The sequence below is a fragment of the Nansenia antarctica genome, assembly GCF_963989245.1.
Source record: "Nansenia antarctica genome assembly, chromosome: 9".
Taxonomy (NCBI): domain Eukaryota; kingdom Metazoa; phylum Chordata; class Actinopteri; order Argentiniformes; family Microstomatidae; genus Nansenia; species Nansenia antarctica.
In genome coordinates this window covers 2527429-2549920 of record NC_137679.1, presented here as the reverse complement: position 1 = coordinate 2549920, position 22492 = coordinate 2527429, and the positions used below count along the sequence as shown (strand labels likewise).

General features: G+C 45.9%; 1 protein-coding gene across 3 annotated transcripts; it reads left to right on the top strand.

Moving 5' to 3' along the window:
* Positions 1-12: 12 nt before the first annotated feature.
* Positions 13-21095, top strand: mocos (molybdenum cofactor sulfurase). Of its 3 annotated transcripts, XM_080538790.1 has the most exons (15): positions 13-125; positions 599-688; positions 2266-2332; positions 3984-4697; positions 5125-5201; positions 5855-6054; positions 6196-6312; positions 7351-7734; positions 13183-13345; positions 14917-15004; positions 17407-17531; positions 18415-18511; positions 19502-19643; positions 20302-20406; positions 20982-21095. In XM_080538790.1, the coding sequence occupies exons 1-15, from the start codon at positions 119-121 to the stop codon at positions 21087-21089; spliced, it is 2484 nt and encodes an 827-aa protein (XP_080394916.1). In that variant the 5' UTR covers positions 13-118; the 3' UTR covers positions 21090-21095. The 3 variants fall into 3 exon arrangements, 2 of the variants coding, with proteins under 2 accessions (XP_080394916.1, XP_080394917.1); XR_013937657.1 differs by lacking the exon at positions 20982-21095 and having other exon boundaries at positions 19506-19643; XM_080538791.1 differs by lacking the exons at positions 18415-18511; positions 19502-19643; positions 20302-20406; positions 20982-21095 and adding an exon at positions 18366-18400.
* The last annotated feature ends 1397 nt before the right edge of the window (positions 21096-22492 follow it).

Genomic DNA, 22492 nt, shown 5'->3' with positions numbered 1-22492 from the left:
TCTGTCAGCCATGGAGGGGACACCCGTGGACTTTAAGCAAGTGTGCACGTTTGCGAGTTTCAAGGAAAGCTGGAGTCATTATGGCTTTTCAAACGACTTCTCACACGAGTTCACAAGGATGAAAGGTATTTCTATATTTGACATTTTTGAAACGCACTTTCACTTTCACAATAATATCTAGTCTCTCCAAAACCAAAACATCTTCAACCAGATGTCTATATGCCACTGTGAGACGCTATGATTTAATAATGATCACCATGAAATAAAATCATACTTAGTTTTGGGTCCTATTATAAGATATCATATCGTGACGTTAGAATTATAAGGTTCTATCTACATTTTTGGTCAAAATTTAGTTTTTTTTACATAATCTGATCCATTAGGTGTTTATTAATGCCTGTGTGGTGTTATTTTTAAAATGTTGACATTTTCTAGTTAGTAATTAATAAAATACAAAGGTTCCATCTCACAGAACATAATGGAATGTACAAACTTTGACGTTCAATATCTCTGAACTGCCCTAAACGGAGATAGAACCGTATTCTAAGCTCACGATATGTTTTTTTCTGTTATTTAATATGACTCACTTTTTTGAAAGGGATAACCTATCTGGACCATGCAGGAACAACCCTCTACCCTGAGTCCCTGGTGAGAGAGTTCTACCAGGACCTGTCCAGGAACGTGTATGGTGAGAGGCTAGGATGCTGTCATTTACCAAGTATAACTAGTGGGCTTGCACTTACTTATTTTACTTTAACTTATTATTAGGTTGTTTCTATTCTTAAGACTATAAGATATAGCCTACTTATTATTATTATTAATAATAATAACTTGGATTTATATAGCGCCTTTCATAAAACCCAAGGACGCTTTAAAATTCTACAGGAAATGGTCAGACAGACAAAACAGAAAACAGTGACTAGGGGCCAAAGGCCTTGGTGAACAGGTGGGTTTTGAGGGCTGATTTGAAGGTGTCCAGGGTGGGGGTATTGAAGGTGTCCAGGGTGGGGGTGTTGAAGGTGTCCAGGGTAGGTAGGGGTGTTGAAGGTGTCCAGGGTAGGTAGGGGCGTTGAAGGTGTCCAGGGTAGGTAGGGGTGTTGAAGGTGTCCAGGGTAGGTAGGGGTGTTGAAGGTGTCCAGGGTAGGTAGGGGCGTTGAAGGTGTCCAGGGTAGGGGTGTTGAAGGTGTCCAGGGTAGGTAGGGGCGTTGAAGGTGTCCAGGGTGGGGGCGTTGCGGATCACTGTGGGGAGAGAGTTCCAGAGAGTAGGTGCGGCCACGCTGAAGGCTCTGTCCCCGAAGGTCCGTAGGTTGGTGCGGGGGGTGGACAGCAGACCCAGGTCTGAGGACCGCAGGTTCCGGGAAAGGGTATGTTGGGAGAGGAGGTCAGTTAGGTACTGGGGGGTGCAGGCGTGGAGGGATTTGTAGGTGAGCAGAAGGATTTTGTATGTGATGTGGCACTTGACCGGAAGCCAGTGGAGGTGTATATAGACTTATATAGACTGACTTATATAGACTGACTTATATAGACTGACTTATATAGCGCCTTTCCGAAGCTCTTTACAACGGCCTCTCATTCACCCATTCACACACACATTCACACACCAATGGCGGCAAGCTACCATGCAAGGTGCCGGCCCCGCTCACTGGGAGCAATTTGGGGTTCAGTGTCTTGCCCAAGGACACTTCGACATGTGGCCAGCCGGGGCTCGAACCGCCGATCTGCCGACCTTGTGATCATTAGACGGCGGCTCTACCTCCTGAGACACAGCCGCCCCTGAGTGGGGGTACATACCACTCTCAACCCACTCCACGTTACTACCCCAGCCTCCTCCCATCTACAGTATCTATCTACACCGCTCAAAGAAACAAAGGGAACACTTCAAGGATAATAAAGCCTCCCCAGACCATCACTGACCCACCAGACCGGTCATGCTGTTGATGTTGATGTTGATGTCACAGGCAGCATAACGTTCGCCACGGCATCTCCAGACTCTCTCACAGCGTCTGTCACATGATGAGCTCAGTGTGAACCTGCTCTTTGACAACAAGACCACCAAGTGTCTTCAGGGACTTCCGTTACTAATTAACTAACTGACTGACTGACTGACTGACTGTCTTTGTATAAATATAGAATTTAAAAGACAGGAGTTAGCATGTCAACTTTTTTTCCTCACATTCCTTTCAGAGGCCAATATCTGTCAATCATGAGAGCCGTTTACATATTTGGCCTGGTCCTGTATCTGGCTTCTGATATGTGTGTCTACAGGAAACCCTCACAGCCACAGCCCCAGCAGCAGACTGACACACGACACAGTGGAGAGTGTCAGACACAGGTAATAATAATAATAATAATAATAATAATAATAATAATTCATTGTATTTTTAGGCCTATAGCACTTTTCCAGGGGCTCAAAGACGCTGACAATATGGGAAAAACGGAAGACGCAGAAACAACAAGCAACAGATAACATGAGCACATAGAACACAGAGTTAACAACAGATAACATGACACATAGAACACAGAGTTAACAACAGATAAGATGAGACACATAGAACACAGAGTTAACGAACAGGGAACAATTAACACAGCAATGTCCAGGGGGGGAGGGGGAGGGGTGGCAGGGTTAGGGGAGATGGTTAGGGGTAGGGGAGGTTGTATGCATGTCCAGGGGGGGAGGGGGAGGGGTGGCAGGGTTAGGGGAGATGGTTAGGAGTAGGGGAGGTTGTATGCATGTCCAGTGGGGGAGGGGGTTGGCAGGGTTAGGGGAGATGGTTAGGGGTAGGGGAGGTTGTATGCATGTCCAGGGGGGGGGAGGGGAGGGGGGTGGCAGGGTTAGGGGAGATGGTTAGGGGTAGGGGAGGTTGTATGCATGTCCAGGGGAGGGGGGTGGCAGGGTTAGGGGAGATGGTTAGGGGTAGAGGAGGTTGTATGCATGTCCAGGGGGGGAGGGGGGTGGCAGGGTTAGGGGAGATGGTTAGGGGTAGGGGAGGTTGTATGCATGTCCAGGGGGGAGGGGGGTGGCAGGGTTAGGGGAGATGGTTAGGGGTAGGGGAGGTTGTATGCATGTCCAGGGGAGGGGGAGGGGGTGGCAGGGTTAGGGGAGATGGTTAGGGGTAGAGGAGGTTGTATGCATGTCCAGGGGGGGAGGGGGGTGGCAGGGTTAGGGGAGATGGTTAGGGGTAGGGGAGGTTGTATGCATGTCCAGGGGGGAGGGGGGTGGCAGGGTTAAGGGAGATGGTTAGGGGTAGGGGAGGTTGTATGCATGTCCAGGGGAGGGGGAGGGGGTGGCAGGGTTAGGGGAGATGGTTAGGGGGTAGGGAAGGTTGTATGCGTGGGAGAACAGGTACGTTTTAGGGTTCGGGTTAGTTAAAAGTGGAGAGTGAGGGTGAGTCTCTGAGTGGTTGAGGGAGAGAGTTCCAGAGGCGGGGTGCAGCTCGTGAAAAAGCACGGTCTCCGAAGCCTTTGAGATTGGAGGGTGGGACAGTGAGGGGAACAGTGGATGAGGATGGGAGGGTACGGGCAGGGCGGTGGGGGAGAAGGAGGTCAGTCAGGTAAGGGGGGGGGGCCAGGCTAGGGAGGGCTTACTATGGCCTTTCATCGGAGGCGTGACTAACTAACTACTTACATTTGATACAGAATCTGCCCAGTGTGAATGTGGCACGGCCACTCATTTATCCACCCACATGTACAAAAGAAGAGATTTGGTGAGGCTGCATTCTCATGGTATGCCCCCAGATTGTGTCTCACTGCCAGTTTACATTAGGGATGCAACCTCAGCAAATATGTTCAAGTCAAGACTAAAAACCCATCTTTTTAATATTGCCTTTAAATGACTAAATAATTAAATTAAGATTATATAATGATTAAAGCACTTTGAGCTGCAACGTTTGCAGGAAAAGCGCTATAGAAATAAAAGTTATTATTATTATTATTATTATTATCCTACGTGTACTAAAACAAGAAATGCTTTCTTTCCCTCGCAGGGTACTGCAGCACTTCAATACCACTCCTGAGGAATACTCTGTGATCTTCACCCCCGGCTGCACGGCGGCCCTCAGACTAGTGGCCGAGAGCTTCCCCTGGACGCCCCCCTCCTCCTCCTCCTCCTCCTCCTCCTCCTCCTCCTCCTCCGCCACAGACCCGGGGGGGAGCCGGTTCTGCTACCTGACCGACAACCACACGTCCGTCGTGGGTATCCGAGGAGTGACCTCGGCGTTGGGGGTCGTTGCTCTACCCGTCTCGCCCCGAGAAGTGGAGGAGAGAGCGAGAGCGTCGGGCGCGACGCGCGGTGACGACCACGAAGGCGAGGGCGGTTGCCAGGCGACGACACCGCTGCACCTGTTCTGCTACCCGGCCCAGAGCAACTTCTCGGGCAGGAAGTACCCGCTGAGCTACGTGCGAGGCATCCAGGAGAGGCGGCTCTACCCGGCGTGCGGCGCCCGCGGGAGGTGGTTGGTCCTGCTGGACGCGGCGTCTCTCGCGGGCTGCTCTCCTCTGGACCTGCGGAGATACCCGGCGGACCTGGTCCCCGTCTCCTTCTACAAGCTGCTGGGCTTCCCCACGGGCCTGGGGGCTCTGCTGGTCAGGAACGCCACCGCGGCCCCCCTCCTCAGGAAGGGGTACTTCGGGGGGGGCACGGCGGCAGCTTACCTGGCTGGGGAGGACTACTATGTACCCACACCTAATACGTCTCACAGGTAACCTAGGTAACCTCATGCACGTCTCACAGGTAACCTAGGTAACCTCATACACGTCTCACAGGTAACCTAGGTAACCTCATACACGTCTCACAGGTAACCTAGGTAACCTCATACATGTCTCACAGGTAACCTAGGTAACCTCATACGTCTCACAGGTAACCTAGGTAACCTCATAAGTCTCACATGTAATCTAGGTAACCTCATACATGGACATGGACAAGTCATTTGTGAATTTGCAAATATGTGACACAGTCTGATCATTTTGTCCGCATGTCGGCATGTATTTTTAAAAAGAAAAGTCTGATGCTTTAGAACGTGTCAAAATTAGAATGTGTCAAATTATGCAAATGAAGTGGCCGGGCTTCTTGTGTGATAAGATTGAATTGTTCGACGTTGTTTTTTTTTCTTCCATTTCCTGATTAAGATTTGAAGACGGCACCATCTCGTTCCTTGACATCATTGCTTTACATCACGGTTTTGAAGCTCTGCACACACTCACAGGTACTATGAATTATTAAAATAGTGAAAATACCACCGCTCATCCGTCATCAGACTTTGTTGATGTGCTGGAACTGAAGAGTATCAATAGAGCTGCAGAATAGCAGCATCTGCACACTCAGACAGGCAGATAAGAAGGTCTATGACCGAAAGTTCGCAATAAACTACGTTTTTTTGCACAGTGTTTGAGTGTGCGGATGCTGTTATTTTGCTACTCTATGAATTGTTAAAAAGAGACAAACAGATGGAAAGATAGAGTTAGGATGCTATCGTTATGCAATGATTCAAAGAGAGAATTAAAGTACTACTATTCTAATAAGCATAGTACCGTGCGTGAAGGATTCTTTTACATGTCGTTAGCCTCGTAGCATAATTGCCTAAGTCATATTTTGTCCAAAATGTAGATATCTGCCTAACTCTCCTCTCCTAACACTGCTGATTCACTGGGCATTATTGCCTCTATGACATCAGCCTATCAGAATGCTTGTTACATTCCAACATCACTATCTGCCCAAGTCATCTCTTTGACAGAGGCATGTTTGACACTACATACAAAGATGGCTCGGCTGACCACAAGTGAAGCATGACTTAGGCAGTTATGCTACGAGGCTAACGTTTTCAACAGCGACCTTTTCATCCCCCTTTCTCTGCTCTAGGGGGGATGGACCACATCCAGCTGCACACGTTTGGCCTGGCACGCTACACCTACATGCTGCTGTCCAGCCTTCGTCATGGCAACGGGGAGCCGGTGGCTCAGGTCTACTCTGACAGCGAGTTTGATGACCCAGACACACAGGGGCCCATCCTCAACTTCAACCTAACAGACTGTCACCGACAAACCATCGGATACTCTCAGGTCCACCTCAAAGCCTCCAGTTCCGTTCACTGTGCCTAAACTAGCCTATATGCTATCGATGTCAAACATCAGTTAAAGGAATATAACATCTCGTTGATCAGTTTATTTTAATAACAACTTGTTGTTGTCTGTTCTGTGCAGGTAGACAAGCTGGCTAGCCTGTTTAACATCCACGTGCGTACGGGTTGTTTCTGCAACACAGGAGCCTGTCAGCTGTACCTTGGCATCACCAACCAAGAGGTGAAGAGGAATCTACAGGTGAGAAATATGAGCCTTTTGGGGCCTGGTGGGGTGGTCCAGTGGTCCAGCACCGCGGTTTACAGTACACACATTATGCCCATGTCAGCATGGGTTCTAATCCTGCCCATGCCCTGCTGACGTGCCCTCTCTCTCTCTCTCTCTCTCTCTCCCTCCCTTCTTCTCCTTACTTTCCTGTCTATCTTCACCCTCTCTATCCAATAAAATGAAAAGATATGAGTGGGATTGCCCCCCAAAAAAAGGGTTTTAAAAAAAGAAAGAAATATGAGCCTTTACTGTACTACCTATGTTAACACTAGAATAGCCATGAGTCTATGAGCCATGTGAGTAAAACATTTGTGACTGCTCCTGGTGTTTCTGGACACCTCTCGGAAATGAGAAAGACGTCAAATTCGTCTTTAAAGTTTTTTTTTTTTCTTCCAGATTTTCGTTTTTTTAGCTAACATTCAACTCGAAGATGTGAAGTACCCACTCGTTATTTTTCCGAACAGTTTTACGTTCATTAAATAAGTGTAATCTATAACACAATGACTTCCTTTCTTGTTGTTTGATGGGGATTCATTATCTTTGATGGGGATTTTCTGTGCTTAGTGATTTCCGGTGTAGCAACTTTCAAATACTCATGTCGTCTTCAATTTGTTTCCGATTTCAATGTATGATGCATCATTTGAAAGCTTACAATCTGTAGTTTAAGCACATGTAAAAAACAGAAAAATGATTTCGCCTACAGGTAGCCCTTTTCATTGGGCTGTGTCACATTTGTTATATCCTTGCACTCGATCAAATTTCAGGACCCTCCTTTCATGACTTGTCCTAGATATGTGCGTTCTACCACCCAGTATCCTTACATTTTCAAAATCACATCAGGATAAGCTAGTATGAAGATATTTTGCCGTTTTTCTGTGTAGGAGGCAGGCTAATTTACAAGCTGGCCAACTAGTGGTCGTTGTGTGTAAATAGCAGCTTAGCATTGTAAAGAGGCGGCTCTAGTGTTAAATGTACTGTGCAGTGTTGTCATGCCTCCTTGCTTCCCTCCAGGCTGGTCACGTGTGTGGAGACGACCTAGACGTGGTGGACGGCCGGGCCACGGGGTCCGTGCGCGTGTCCTTCGGCTACATGTCCACCTTCCAGGACTGCCAGACGTTCCTCAACTTCATAGTGGACTGCTTCGTAGACAAGCCTGTCAGAGTGGACCAGGAGAGGCTACAGAGACTGAGGTCTGCGGCCGTGCCTGTAGGAGGCAGCACTCAGGGTGGACCAGGGAAGACTGACCACCCAGAGGAGACTAGACACGCCTCCCCTGGTCCTTCAGCCAATGAACACGGAGGCAAGTCTATCGCCAAAGAAGGGAGGACCAATGGGAAGGGTCAGACGCTGATGAACATTTACATATATCCTGTCAAGTCCTGTGCGGCCGTCGAGGTTTGTGTGGTTTCTCTGTTTAATTTCAATGTTGCTTTATTTAAGAACAATGCATATCAATTATATGCCAGATTTAGCCAGGTGGTCACCTGGCCAAGATGTAAAAAAAAAAAAAAAAAAAAAAGGCATCCTAAAATGACACCAGATAACATAAACAATAAAATAGCATCATACAGAGCATATGAAAGACTCCGTTAAAACATACACAGTTAAATGATGTTATGGGTGCAGATTTGGTTTCCCCCAGGCCAGTTTTTCCAGATTTCGTATTTTTTTTACATCCCAAGGGCAGTGGAGGTCCTTACATTATATGGTTTTGTTTGGGTGTCTCTATGAAGAAGATTAGTACAGGTTCAGGAAGTACCTATAACACTAATTGTTGGATAATATCTGGTAAGAATTGTAATGTTTAGACCACCTACTGCCACCCGGTGGTAGACTCGATACACTGTCAAGAGTCAAGACCCGGTCATGCGCAGTCGGGAGTCAGTGAATGCATATGCTGTAATGCGTGCACATCGAATAACTAAAGAGTCCAATTGATATCCAGTGTGTGTCTCATCATTTATACATTATATTCTTGCTACACGTCAGAATATCACAATGGCGACGAGGATTCAAAGTGGAAACGCCACCAGTGTCGATTTTTGAAGGAGGAAGAAGAAGAATCCGTCCGGAAAAGTCGAAGTGAGTAGTTAGCTAGCAAGAAGCTAAGCTAAGCTACCCAGGCTAACGCTAGTATCATGCAGTCGGCATTTTCGGGCCACATGGCCATACAGCCATTCGACACAGAAACCGATCCCAGTTCGCTTGGAACGCGATGGAACAAATGGATCAACCGATTTGAAAACTACACCGTAGCCACAAACATTACTCAAGAAATAAGGAAAAGGGCACTGCTGCTTCACTTAGCTGGAGAGAGAGTCCATGATATCTACGACACGCTGGCTGACGACAGTGATGACTATGAAAACACAAAGACGAAGCTCCACGGATATTTCTCACCGAAAAAGAACACACACTACCTTGTGTACAAGTTCAGACAAGCCATACAGCTTCCCGGTGAGTCTTTAGACACATTTCATACCAGACTGAGGATGCTAGCTAAAGATTGTGAATTTGCAGATGCAGACAGAGAAATAGTCGCGCAAATAATACAGAGCTGTACCTCATCACGGCTGCGCAGGAGAGCGCTCAGAGAGCCAAACATGACTTTGACTAATATGTTAGACCTAGGGAGAATGTTAGAGATCTCTGAACAACAGGCAGAAAGCATAGAAGAGAAGGCTGTCACCGCAATCAATGCACTGCATCTCAAGGGCGCCAAACAGCAACATGCAGCATACAGGCACAAAGAGAAGAGCTTGCAATGTAGAAACTGTGGAGGAAATTATCCACACGAGGGTGACTGTCCAGCCAGAGGGAAGGACTGCAGGGCCTGTGGAAAGCCTAACCACTATGCCAAACACTGCCGTGGTCAGAAATTTGCACATCAAAGCCAAGAGGAGGACACAGCTCACTACAAGCAGCGGAGCACTAAGAAAGTGAACCAGGTGACAGCATGCTCCGAGACCAAATCAAGAGACTCATCAAGTGGAGACGAAAGGTATGTGTATGTAATCAACAGCACAAGTATACAGCAACCCCAGACCAACATCAAGCTGAATGGTGTCAGTGTTAAAATACTGATTGATTCAGGAGCAGCTGTCAACATAATTAATGAAGATGTGTTAAACACACTTGACCCAAAGCCTATGCTCAGCACAGCCATGATCAAAATATTTCCATATGGGTCCAACAACGCTCTACCTATCATTGGTAAATTTGCATGCAAAGTACAGGCTACTAACAAGCGGACAGAGAGTGTGTTCTACGTTCTCAGAGGCGACGCCGGACAATCTCTGCTCAGCTACGCAACTGCCAGTGAACTAGGGCTGATCCAGATCATCAATATGGTGAACACGCCGCCAGTGATGCCACCCAGTGGGCGTACTGTCGCAGATGAGCTCGTGCAGAGCTACCCAGAGCTTTTCACCGGAATCGGAAAGCTGAAAGACTTCCAGGTGAAACTGCATATAGACCCCGACATCCAACCGACGTGCCAGCCGCACAGACGGGTCCCTTTCCATGTCCGTCAGAAGGTCGAGGCGGAGCTTCAGAAGCTGGAGAACGACGGTATCATTGAAACTATATCTGGACCAACACCCTGGGTTTCCCCGATCGTCACACCACCGAAGCCAAAAGACCCTGATAAAGTCCGAATCTGCGTTGATATGCGTCAGGCGAACACAGCAATTCAGCGAGAACGACATATCACCCCAACAATGGACGATGTAATACACGAGCTGAACGGTGCCAAGGTATTCTCGAAGTTGGACCTCACAGCAGGCTACCACCAGCTCGAGCTGCATCCAGAGAGTCGTTACATCACAACGTTCACAACACACCTCGGGCTAAGAAGATACAAACGCCTGAACTTCGGTATATCATCCGCCGCTGAAGTGTTCCAGAACGCCATCTGCCAGACGCTGCAAGGTATACCGGGCGTGAAGAACCTCAGCGATGACATCATCATCTATGGCGTCTCTCAGGAAGCACACGACGACACTCTGAGAGCAGTGTTTAAAAGACTGAAAGACAGTGGTTTGACACTCAATCGCAACAAATGCGAATTCAACAAGCAGCGCCTTGAATTCTTTGGGTTCATTTTTTCTGCCGACGGGATTTCTGCAGATCCAAAGAAGGTGTCAGCCATTCACGACGCCAGCGACCCCAAAGATCCAGGTGAGATCAGAAGTCTTCTGGGCATGGCCAACTACTGCGCCAGGTTCATAAAGGACTACTCAACCATCACTGCACCGCTCCGTGGGCTCACGAAGAAGGACGCTCCGTGGCAGTGGGGCAGTGATCAAGCTACGGCACTCCAGACGCTCAAGGACAGCCTGACGAGCGACACAACAATGTCATATTTCGATCCCAGGAAGGAGACGGAGCTCATTGTTGATGGAAGTCCGGTGGGGCTAGGCGCCATCCTCTGTCAGAAAGGAGGAGGGGGAGAGAAGCGCATCATAGCCTACGCCAGCCGCGCACTCAGTGATGTAGAAACGAGATACTCGCAAACAGAACGTGAGGCCCTAGCCATCATCTGGAGCTGCGAACATTTTCACCTGTATCTGTATGGACATCCATTCACCATGGTAACCGACCACAAACCATTGGAGATGATATGGAATAACCCGAGATCAAAACAACCTGCACGGATCGAGAGATGGGGCCTCAGACTACAGCCGTACAACTTCAGAGTGGAATATAGAAAAGGAGCTGACAATCCAGCTGACTACATGTCTAGACACCCTCTCCCGGTACAGTCGTCACAGAACACAAGAGCATCCAAGGTTGCAGAGGAGTACGTTAACTTCGTAGCACTTCAAGCAACACCCAAGGCGATGACACTACAAGAGATACAGCGAGAGACATTGAAAGACACACTCCTGCAACAGGTCAGTGCACACATCAGAAATAACTCATGGCGTTTAATCACAGACCGCTCACCAGGTGCTGCTGCACTGAAACCATACAAGCTCGTCAGTGATGAACTCACAGTGTCCACAGGTAACGACATCATACTGCGAGGCACCAGGATTGTCATACCTGCAGCTCTACAGCAGAGGGCGCTGCAGATTGCTCATGAAAGCCACCAGGGCGTAGCTAAGACAAAGGCCCTACTCAGAGAAAAGGTATGGTTCCCTACCATAGACCAACAGGTAGAGACCATCACCAAGACCTGCCTCCCATGTCAAGTGAACACTCCAGTTACCCGGACCGAACCACTCAAAATGTCTGAGCTGCCAGACGCACCATGGCACAGTGTTAGTGCTGACTTTTATGGCCCACTCCCATCGGGAGAATACCTGTTAGTTATAGTCGATGACTACACACGATACCCAATTGTTGAGCCAATTCGATCTACCTCAGCGAACACAGTCATACCAGTCATGGACAAAGTCTTCTCCATGTTTGGAATCCCAAGAATTGTTAAGACTGACAACGGACCTCCTTTCAACAGCAACCAGTTCGCTGAGTTTGCCAACTACCTAGGGTTCAAGCACAGGAAGATAACACCTCTATGGCCACAAGCTAATGCCACAGCTGAGAGATTCATGCGCACCGTCGGGAAAGTACTCAGAATCGCCCAGATGCAGAGGATGCCATGGAAACAACAGCTGCACGTCTTCCTGCGTGAGTACAGGTCCACTCCCCACAGCACGACGAACACGTCACCTGCCGAGTTACTATTCCAACGGAAGATGACCACCAAGCTACCCTCAGCAGACACAATCACCATCCCTGCTGACGAAGAGATACGCAGAATCGACAGAGAGGCCAAGGCAAAGATGAAAGCTGTCTCAGATGCTCGACGACACGCTACGCCTTCTGACATCAAGCCAGGAGACACCGTCCTGTGTCGTCAACCAAAACAGAACAAGCTTACTACGCCTTACAACGCAGAGCCGCTCACAGTAATCGATGTCAAAGGTTCCATGATAACAGCTGGAAGAAGTGGTTACACCACCACTAGGAACAGTTCATTCTTTAAGAAGATTGTCCGAGACAACCCAGACACTCTAATGGACTTAAGTTCAGAGGTCAGTGAGGAAGTAGGCCCAGCTACGCCTCCACCCGCACCTCCGCCGAGGTATCCAGTTAGGGAGAACAGACAACCTCCCGCATACCTGCGTGACTTCGATTAAAGAGCAGGAGTACCAAAGGACTGTTAACATGTTCTTCCGAGTTAACAATGTTCCAAGTTAATGGACTGTTTGAATGTTATGCACTTTATCATTTATTTAAAAAAAAGGAGTGATGTAATGTTTAGACCACCTACTGCCACCCGGTGGTAGACTCGATACACTGTCAAGAGTCAAGACCCGGTCATGCGCAGTCGGGAGTCAGTGAATGCATATGCTGTAATGCGTGCACATCGAATAACTAAAGAGTCCAATTGATATCCAGTGTGTGTCTCATCATTTATACATTATATTCTTGCTACACGTCAGAATATCACAAGAATAAATCTCCAATCCAATATCAATCGATATTTGTGCACATCTTAATTCATTAATTTACTGCCAATTCACTGATTAAGTAACAGTAGCAGTACTGTGTGTGTTGTGTTTGGGGTAGTGGTAGTGGTGGTCTAGTGGATAGTGAGTTGGTGGTGGTGATCGGAAGGTTGTGAGTTTATATCCCGCCTGAAACCACACCACCACCACTAGTGTGTCCTTGAGTAAGGCACTCAGCCCTCAGTTACTCCAGGGGGAATGTCCCTGTAATTCGCAATTGTAAATCACTTGGGATTAAAAGCGTCTGCTAAATGGCAAATTATATTCTAATTCTGTTTGAGGTGTGTGTGGTTTGTGTGTTGTGTGTGTGGTGTGTGTCATGCAGGTCCAGGACTGGCCCGTGGGTCCGCGGGGTCTGCTGTATGACCGGGGCTGGATGGTGGTGAACGCACATGGAGTCTGTCTGAGCCAGAAGAGGGAGACCCGCCTATGTCTCATCCATCCTCACATCAACCTGGCCTCTAACACCCTCTCTCTACAGGCCTCAGGTCAGATACTAGATTTTTACATTGTTACAATTAAGCGTTATGGAACGAGAAGCCGTGGTATATCAGATATCGGCACAGCTAGCGGGGTGGTTAGGCTTAGGTTACACCCCCTAGATGTGCCAACATCCACGATATACCACGGCTTCTCGTTCCATAACGCTTTTATACAACGGTTACCACATGTATCTATCAATATTTCACAAAAGAAAGACAAGACAAACTTTTAATTAATGTATTTTAATGGAACTATGTTTTATAGTAAGTGTATTCATCCGCTGAACAGTTGTTTATCGATTGCTAAGCAACGGTAAGAATGTAACTTCGATAACGGTAATACAAACGCGGAATAATATGAAAAGATGTGTCAACGTTCCATTTAGCCGTGCGTATATCATGGATATCGGCACGGCTCGAACGCAAACTGACCAATAGAGACAATGGACCAAACTGACCAATAGAGACAATGGACCAAACTGACCAATAGAGACAATGGCCCAAACTGACCAATAGAAACAATGGACCAAACTGACCAATAGAGACAATGGACCAAACTGACCAATAGAAACAATGGACCAAACTGACCAATAGAGACAATGGCCCAAACTGACCAATAGAGACACTGGACCAAACTGACCAATACAGACAATGGACCAAACTGACCAATAGAGACAATGGACCAAACTGACCAATAGAGACAATGGACCAAACTGACCAATAGAGACACTGGACCAAACTGACCAATAGAGACAATGGACCAAACTGACCAATAGAGACAATGGACCGGATCTATCCGTTGTATAAAGCAGGACATTCAGCATCTTGACATATTTTCAGGAATACATAGAATAGGGAAATAAGTATTCAACACATCAAAACATTTTTAATTCAACATATTTCCATTGCAACTATTCACATGAAATTTAGACCAGACAGACATTGGTATTACCTCAATAAAACTACACAGATAAATAAATTGTAACATTCCAATCCATAAAAAGTTAGGTGCAATAAAGGAGTGTTGCGTGAGACATTTTATTCTCCAAGTCTCCACGTTTATAGTCAACCAAAGTAGCTTGTTAGCATCAACCTAGCTAGTTATTCACGGACAGAAAAACGTCACGACCACATCACACTGAGTTTGGCCTTGAGAAGAACTGTTTAATTTATGCGCCAGCTCATTAGTATCATTTAATTATGTGCATGCTCATTAGTATGACCACCTGTGTCACACTCAAGACACATTATGATGATGTCAAGATAGTAGCATTAACATGGCTTTGTCTATAGACTAAAATATGCTTAACAAGAAGAATGACACAGGAAATAAGTATTGAACACAGTAGGAAAAAGCACTAAATCAGTTTATAGTAGTAAGTATGTAATGTTTATTCATATAGCACATTTTACAACGACAAAAACAGCCGCCCTGTGCAGAAATAAAAGTACAGAAAGTGCAGTGTCGGGAGTTTGTGCCACTAATGAGTTCTCCTACATGTGCTAATTAGATTATTATTATTTTATATGTTTAATACGTATTTCTCCCTCTGTGTGCTCTGTTTCCTCTCTCTCAGGAATGGACTCTATCTCTGTCCCTCTGGAAGACCACAGCGAGCCAGGGCCAAACCTCAGGGTGTGTCAGAGCAAGGTCTGTGGTGACAGGTGAGTCTATGTACACGTTTAATCGAAACGATAAGCTATGATAGGACATGTTCTGGGTAGACTTGAAATGTAGTAGACATTTTCAATGCAAGTGCTCACTAAGTACTATCTTTTCACTATTTCCATCGCCACCGTTTATTTCCACCATCATATTACCGCTTAGCAACCATGGGATGACGGTCATGTACAGTATGTACAGTATCTTAATTTACCCAGAACACGATGCATATGAACGGTCGCTGTAAAAGACAGCAGATAGCAAACACAGAAGAAGTAGCATACGCTAGCTCCCCCACCTCCTACCTCCTAGCTCATAACTCCTAACTCATACCTCCTAACTCATACCTCCTAACTCCTAACTCATACCTCCTAACTCATACCTCCTAACTCCTACCTCCTAACTCCTACCTCCTACCTCCTAACTCCTACCTCCTACCTCCTAGCTCCTAACTCATACCTCCTAACTCATACCTCCTAACTCCTAACTCATACCTCCTAACTCCTACCTCCTAACTCATACCTCCTAACTCATACCTCCTAACTCCTACCTCCTACCTCATACCTCCTACCTCCTAACTCATACCTCCTAACTCCTAACTCCTACCTCCTAACTCATACCTCCTACCTCCTACCTCCTAACTCCTACCTCCTAACTCCTAACTCCTACCTCCTAACTCATACCTCCTAACTCATACCTCCTAGCTCATACCTCCTAACTCCTAACTCATACCTCCTAACTCATACCTCCTAGCTCATACCTCCTAACTCCTACCTCCTAACTCATACCTCCTAACTCATACCTCCTAACTCATACCTCCTAACTCCTAACTCATACCTCCTAACTCATACCTCCTAGCTCATACCTCCTAACTCCTACCTCCTACCTCCTAACTCCTACCTCCTAACTCCTACCTCCTAACTCCTACCTCCTAACTCCTACCTCCTAACTCATACCTCCTAACTCATACCTCCTAACTCATACCTCCTAACTCCTAACTCATACCTCCTAGCTCATACCTCCTAACTCATACCTCCTAACTCATACCTCCTACCTCCTAACTCCTAACTCATACCTCCTAACTCCTACCTCCTAACTCCTACCTCCTAACTCATACCTCCTAACACCTACCTCCTAACTCCTACCTCCTAACTCCTACCTCCTAACTCATACCTCCTACCTCCTAACTCATACCTCCTAACTCATACCTCCTAACTCCTACCTCCTAACTCATACCTCCTAACTCCTACCTCCTAACTCCTAACTCCTACCTCCTAACTCATACCTCCTAACTCCTACCTCCTAACTCATACCTCCTAACTCCTAGCTCCTAACTCATACCTCCTAACTCATACCTCCTAACTCCTACCTCCTAACTCCTAACTCATACCTCCTAACTCCTACCTCCTAACTCATACCTCCTAACTCATACCTCCTAACTCCTACCTCCTAACTCATACCTCCTAACTCATACCTCCTAACTCCTACCTCCTAACTCATACCTCCTACCTCCTACCTCCTACCTCCTAACTCATACCTCCTAACTCATACCTCCTAACTCCTACCTCCTAACTCATACCTCCTAACTCCTAACTCATACCTCCTAACTCATACCTCCTAACTCCTACCTCCTAACTCATACCTCCTACCTCCTAACTCATACCTCCTAACTCCTAACTCATACCTCCTACCTCCTAACTCATACCTCCTACCTCCTAACTCATACCTCCTAACTCATACCTCCTAACTCATACCTCCTAGCTCATACCTCCTAACTCCTACCTCCTAACTCCTAGCTCCTAACTCCTACCTCCTAGCTCCTAACTCATACCTCCTAGCTCCTAACTCATACCTCCTAGCTCCCCCACCTCCTACCTCCTACCTCCTACCTCCTACCTCCTCTTCATGTCTGACTCAGCCTTCTCTCTACCAGGGTGCTGACTGTGGACTGCGGACAGGAAGCAGCTTCATGTCTGACTCAGCCTTCTCTCTACCAGGGTGCTGACTGTGGACTGCGGACAGGAAGCAGCTTCATGTCTGACTCAGCCTTCTCTCTACCAGGGTGCTGACTGTGGACTGACTCAGCCTTCTCTCTACCAGGGTGCTGACTGTGGACTGCGGACAGGAAGCAGCTTCATGTCTGACTCAGCCTTCTCTCTACCAGGGTGCTGACTGTGGACTACCTCCTCTTCATGTCTGACTCAGCCTTCTCTCTACCAGGGTGCTGACTGTGGACTACCTCCTCTTCATGTCTGACTCAGCCTTCTCTCTACCAGGGTGCTGACTGTGGACTGCGGACAGGAAGCAGCTTCATGTCTGACTCAGCCTTCTCTCTACTAGGGTGCTGACTGTGGACTGCGGACAGGAAGCAGCTTCATGTCTGACTCAGCCTTCTCTCTACCAGGGTGCTGACTGTGGACTGCGGACAGGAAGCAGCTTCATGGCTGTCAGAGTTCCTGGACCAGCCTTGTCGTCTGATAAGACAAAGTCCTGATCTCATACGAGATGTAAAACACGCTCCTGAACGAGGTAGAGTGAAAGAGTGACTTCCTGTAGTAGGCTGTTTAACATACCATGGTCAGCTTAGTATGCAAGTATGCACCACAATGTTTATTTGTGAGATTCCTACATGCTGCAAAAGTCCATGTTGTACTACAGTAACTGCTTTGGAATGACTAAATAATGGAGTTGTGCAGTTTTTTTTGTTGTTGTAATAAACCCAGTCCAAATATTCCATTTGTGTTATTACCCTGAATAACTGGCCATGATTGTGTTATTACCCTGAATAACTGGTCATGATTGTGTTATTACCCTGAATAACTGGCCGTGATTGTGTTATTACCCTGAATAACTGGCCGTGATTGTGTTATTACCCAGGCTGAATAACTGGCCATGATTGTGTTATTACCCTGAATAACTGGCCATGATTTAGTTATTACCCTGAATAACTGAATAACTGAATAACGGAATAACTGAATAACTGGCCATGATTGCAAGCTCCCTGTTTTGTCAAGCAACAAATGAATACCCATCGATCTAAAAACGAACAACTAATAAACATCTGGAAATAGTTTATATTAGAATAATGAACTAATTTAATACAGTGATTTGTTAACTAATTATAAACCAAACGCTGCTATACTTTATTACAAAATGCAATCCTGAGTTACTATGCAACAACATGTTACTGTGTGTTATTAAGAGCAACTTAATGTTATGGTTATGGGGTGGTCCAGTGGTCCAGCACCGCGGTCTACAGTGCACACATTATGCCCATGCATGTTCTAATCCAGCCCATGCCCTGCTGACATGCCCTCTCTCACTCTCACTTCTTCTCCTTACTTCTTCACTGTATCTGTCCAGTAAAATGAAAAATATGAGTGGGACTGCAGCTTAATGTTCCCCTCTCCAGAGGTCTGGTCCACTGGCCTCTCGTTGGTGAACGAAGCTCAGTACCTGATGGTCACCCGGGCCAGCGTGGCCTGGCTACACACACACATCACCAGCAGGTAAATATACAGTATATATAATTTTTTATTATTATTATTTTTAATGAAATTAAGTATGTAAATACGATATTTTACTTTTGGGTACGCAGTATTAGTTTGAGCGTTTGAACAGGAAGCATCTTTATGATTTATGGAGAGGGGGTGGGATTATTCAATAAGCTTGTACTTCTCACTCCTTTTCAACTATGTGGAGAAAAAAACTCAACAAAATGAAAAGTTAAATGTGCAATATATATATATATATTTTTCATTTTTTTTTTTTTTCATCTGCTTTTTAATTCTATTAGTTTTTTTCCGGTTATATAAATTATTGTTGCTGTATCTTGTTTTGCACATTTTTGAAATAAACATCTCAATCAATCAATCAGGTACGGTATGACCTGTGATGCACAAACCCCACATACATACAAATACACATGTATTCTATTTGTTTGCCCACATAGTGAGTTACACAAGGCCAGTGTACCGTTGTAGCTCAACGTGAACCGTGGTGCTCTCTTGCTCTAACCGCTGCGCTGGTGTTGTATATTTCTAACCTGTTGGCTACTAAAATGAAGAATAGTTATTGAGCAGGTTAAGACCATTTATTCAAAATACAAAAGTATACAGACATCAAAGCTGGACGCTGGTCTGGCAGAGAGAGAGAGAGAGGAGAGAGAGGGGGAGGGGGACAGAGAGGAGCTGCGTGGTCAGGCACAGAGAGAGAGAGAGAGGGCCTGAGAGGAGCGGCCTGAGAGAGAGAGAGAGAGAGAGAGAGAGAGAGAGAGAGCTGCTTGGTCAAGAGGTGGGAGAGAAGAGAGACAGGGCCAGAGCCCACACCCTTACTTATAACCAAAGTCAAAATGCAGTCACAGCCAGTGGTCCTATCAGGTCAAGGGGGAGAGGCCAGGAGGTCATAAATACCTTGCCCTAACCCCACAGTCAGGAGACATTTCTTCATAGCAAACATATAGGCCCATTATTAAGTACAAATAAACTACACTGGGACAGACAGGGACGCTCTGAAGACGACCTCACTCTGGACGTCCAGGGGCTGATCGGCCGGTTCCGTGCCAACCTAGTCATCTCTGGAGCAGAGCCGTTTGAAGAAGACCAGTGGTCGCGTCTGGCTATAGGAGACACACATTTCCAGGTGAGGTCGCTCCACATTGACTTTGGGTATTACTACTAATACTACTACTAATAATAATAATAATAATTCATTGTATTTATGTAGCGCTTTTCCGGGGCTCAAAGACGCTGACAATATGGGAAAAAAATGAAAACACAGAAACAACAAGCAACAGATAACATGAGCACATAGAACACAGAGTTAACAACAGATAACATGAGCACATAGAACACAGAGTTAACAACAGATAACATGACACATAGAACACAGAGTTAACAACAGATAACATGAGCACATAGAACACAGAGTTAACAACAGATAACATGAGCACATAGAACACAGAGTTAACAACAGATAACATGAGCACATAGAACACAGAGTTAACCAACAGGCACAGGGAACAATTAACACAGCAGTGTCCAGGGGGGGGAGGGAGGGGGTGGCAGGGTTAGGGGAGATGGTTAGGGTTAGGGGAGGTTGTATGCATATCCAGGGGGGGGAGGGGGTGGCAGGGTTAGGGAAGGTTGTATGCATGGGAGAGCAGGTAGGTTTTGAGGTGGGATTTAAAAGTGGAGAGTGAGGGTGAGTCTCTGAGTGGTTGGGGGAGAGAGTTCCTGACAGTTCTTACTGACATGGTGGTGGAAGGATAATGACATCATCATTTCTATGTGATTGACAGGTCACAGGTCCGTGTGGAAGGTGCCAGATGATCGGGGTTGATCAAGACACAGGAGCCAAGAACAAGGAACCTCTCAGGTCTCTCTCTGCCTGCCGCGATGGGAAGGTCAGCCAAGCACACACCTGTAGTGTGTTTGTGTGTGTGTGTGTGTGTGTGTGTGTGTGAGAGCCAAGGTTTGTGTTTAATTCAGGTTGGTTTGTGAAAATGTTAGATATGAATGAATGAATGAATGAATGAATAAATGAATGAATTAATGAATTAATGGTTTAATGAATGAATTAATGAATAAATGAATGTATGAATGGTTTAATGAATGAATGAATGAATGAATGAATGAATAAATGAATGAATGGTTTAATGAATGAATGGTTTAATGAATGAATGGTTTAATGACCACACGGCCAAGGAAAAAAACTCAATACAGCAGTGTCAAACACATCAAACATACACACATTACACATGACTATCACAATGGACAATGTACACACGTAACGTAACCACAAGACAAAATCATAAACAATATTTACAATTTACATTTAAGGTAAGCTGTATGCCTATCCCAATCTGTTACATACCGTACCTTTGTCACTTTCCTGTCACCATGCTGTTGGCTCAGTGAGTGTGTTGTAATGTTAATAATGTTGTAATGTTGTAATGTTTATAATGGTCTGTCTTCCCAGCTGACCTTTGGTGTGTACCTAGCCCACCAGGTACAAAGGGACTCCACGCCTGCCTGCAAGCTGTCTGTTGGCTCCTCTGTCCTGCCTGACAGTATTAAAACATATTAGCTATTAGAAACATATTAGCTGTTAACTGTTTTCAAATAAATATGTCATTATTTGACTACATCTGTTGTTATTTATGTCTGTTATAGAGCATGAATATGTCACACTGTGTTGGTCCCAACTTTATCCAATATTACGACATGTCAGTGTGTGGGTGATTGATGCACATGTGTCTGACTGGTCCGCATGTCGGCAACCGATCAAAATGTTTTTTTGGGTTTTGACAGACTTTTCTGTTGAAACACAGAACTATGTTTCAACGTTGTTGAGAATCACAACACAAACTCGCTAGTCAAGCCAAAACACTGCAACAACGCAACGGATTGGGTGAGTAATCCCCCACTGCGACCTAGTTAACTAGAACACTACTTTACATTGTTAGCAGCAGGCTCACAAAACAAGCTGTGTTAGTTGACTACGTCAACAACGTGGAAATGTATTCACATTTTTCGAAAGAAAAGCCTGAACATTACATCAGATCCCGATATGAAGACCAAAGCATTAGAACGTGATAGATAGATACACTCAATCTAGCCTTACTTTATAAGGAGAGCGATCAGACCCAGACCCATACTGACTTACAAACCACGGGTTAGACTAGGCCAGCGGTTCCCAACCTTTTTGGACTCAAGGCCACTAAAAAATCTCTACAGTATTCGCAGCCCACACAGGCATTTTACGCACACGTACATTTTTTGGGGTGTCTCATCATTATTGGATATTTCATATACATGTCATTTCATCATACAATCATCATACATACAGAACAGTAGGCCTAGTAGTATCACACTGATGATGCATTTTTTAAGATTTTAAAGCAAAAAATACAGTAGCCTACCATGAATTATAAATGTTTTTGTAAAAAAATGATTTGCCCATGATTTGGCGGCCCACTTGCAGTACCCTCGCAGCCCACCAGAGGGCCGCGGCCCATAGGTTGGGAATCGCTGGACTAGAGGATGCAACAGTAACACTACTAGTGGTGATCTGGACATACAGACAGCTGGACACCTCTAGAGTGTGTGTGACGGTGTGTCTGCACTTTCTCTGATGTTTTCTCTTTAATTGGACAGTGTTTCTATCTACCTGACCTCTGGTCAGTTGTCTACAATCAACACCTGCACAGGTGCCTGCTGTCTCCATCACTCTTCAGTGTATGAGCAATGCACTATACCGTGTATATAAGATGATGACCAAGGGGCTGAGTCCAGTTGATGGGGCCCAATTTTCTTTTAGACTCTGTAGGCTACTGTATTTGTTTATTAAGACTTACATAAATATGATATATTGTCTGAATTTGTCTTGTTTTATCAAATGTTCCAATTATTTTCATTTCTTGTGCTGGTTTATTGTGAACAACATGTAAAATTGCAGGAAACTAGCACAAATAATTGTGTGGGAGAGAG